Source organism: Oppia nitens, unplaced genomic scaffold (assembly GCF_028296485.1).
Source record: "Oppia nitens isolate AA-2021 unplaced genomic scaffold, nextdenovo-longstitch-racon4-pilon3 scaffold37_pilon_pilon_pilon, whole genome shotgun sequence".
Taxonomy (NCBI): Eukaryota; Metazoa; Arthropoda; class Arachnida; order Sarcoptiformes; family Oppiidae; genus Oppia; species Oppia nitens.
In genome coordinates this window covers 232,501-233,677 of record NW_026533218.1, presented here as the reverse complement: position 1 = coordinate 233,677, position 1,177 = coordinate 232,501, and the positions used below count along the sequence as shown (strand labels likewise).

The 1,177-nt window shown below is 40.3% G+C and overlaps 1 protein-coding gene across 1 annotated transcript in view; it reads left to right on the top strand.

Moving 5' to 3' along the window:
• The first annotated feature begins 732 nt into the window (after window positions 1-732).
• The window catches only part of LOC128957156 (uncharacterized), a 28,021-nt gene continuing 27,576 nt past the window's right edge, over window positions 733-1,177 (top strand). Inside the window, exon 1 of the mRNA XM_054302879.1 lies at window positions 733-998. Within this exon, the coding sequence (XP_054158854.1) occupies window positions 844-998 (155 nt within the window). The 5' untranslated portion in view covers window positions 733-843. The remainder of the gene's footprint in view (window positions 999-1,177) is intronic.

Sequence of the window (1,177 nt, the reverse complement as noted above, 5' to 3'; positions counted from 1 at the left end):
AATATTTTTAGATTAAAAACTTAATTATTTTATTTATTATAAATATTTATTTTTATTATTTTTTAGACAATTATTGAGGACATATGCGGCGATACTGAACGCGATTAYCGAAAATCGCGACACAAAAACTTTTCATTCAACCGATGCCGCAAACTGTTAGCCAATGGCCAACAACTGGTGGCCGACAATCCATCGGCCAAACAGCAGCTAACTGGCCATTTGGCTGGTCTGATGCGWTCGGCTATCGAGTGCCTGAAAGGCGGCCAATCCTTGCAATACACTTCCCTGTTGTTGATCAACAAAATTATTGACACAATGATTGTCTACGAGTTGTCCGGTTTGCCTGTAGTTCAACAATACTGTGATAGTTATCCGATAGAGTTGTCGGGCACTGGTAGTACAGATGCTCATGTAGTAGTCAATGGCAAGTTAGCCGCTCCGTCCACTGCCACCATCACCGGTGGACATAAGCCGTCAATTATTATGCGAAACGATAAGAGATCAGTGATGTCGGCGTCTGTGTCGGTGTCGGCATCGACAGCAACAACAAAGGGAACGGTATTACAATCAAATCAAAGTACAGGTGCTGCTGCTGCCGGTAGTGGTGGTGGTCRTCATCATAATCACCATAAGCTCAGATTGCATAAGAGTTGGTCSAAATGGATAGTCGGACGCCGACATCGGCGACAACAACAACAACAGCAGCAAACATCTGGAGCACCGGTAGATAAAACTACTGATGGCTTATCTAAATCGAAAAAATCAAGTGTTTTGAATCAGTCATCGACAGCAACCACAACGACAACCACAACAACAGGTCAACTGTTAGGACAGTCGACATCAATGTCATCGCCGGCGCCGCCGACGCCGTCGACAACAACATTGTTATCAATACTGGTCGCCGAAGGTATAGATCTGATACTTAATGTACTCAACAATGCCATAACATTACACAAACGGGTGACGGGATCTAAACAGTGCTGTACGCCCAGCCATAGGTAGGTGTTTCCCTCTACACCCCTCCCCTCCCATCACAACAAATACAATACTTTTTTTAAAAATAAATAAATTTATAATTAATATATTTATTAAAGTAATTTAAAAAATAAAAAACTTTAATATTATACTTGTATAGACTTTTCTATAAATCAAAACTTAATTAATTAATTAATTAATT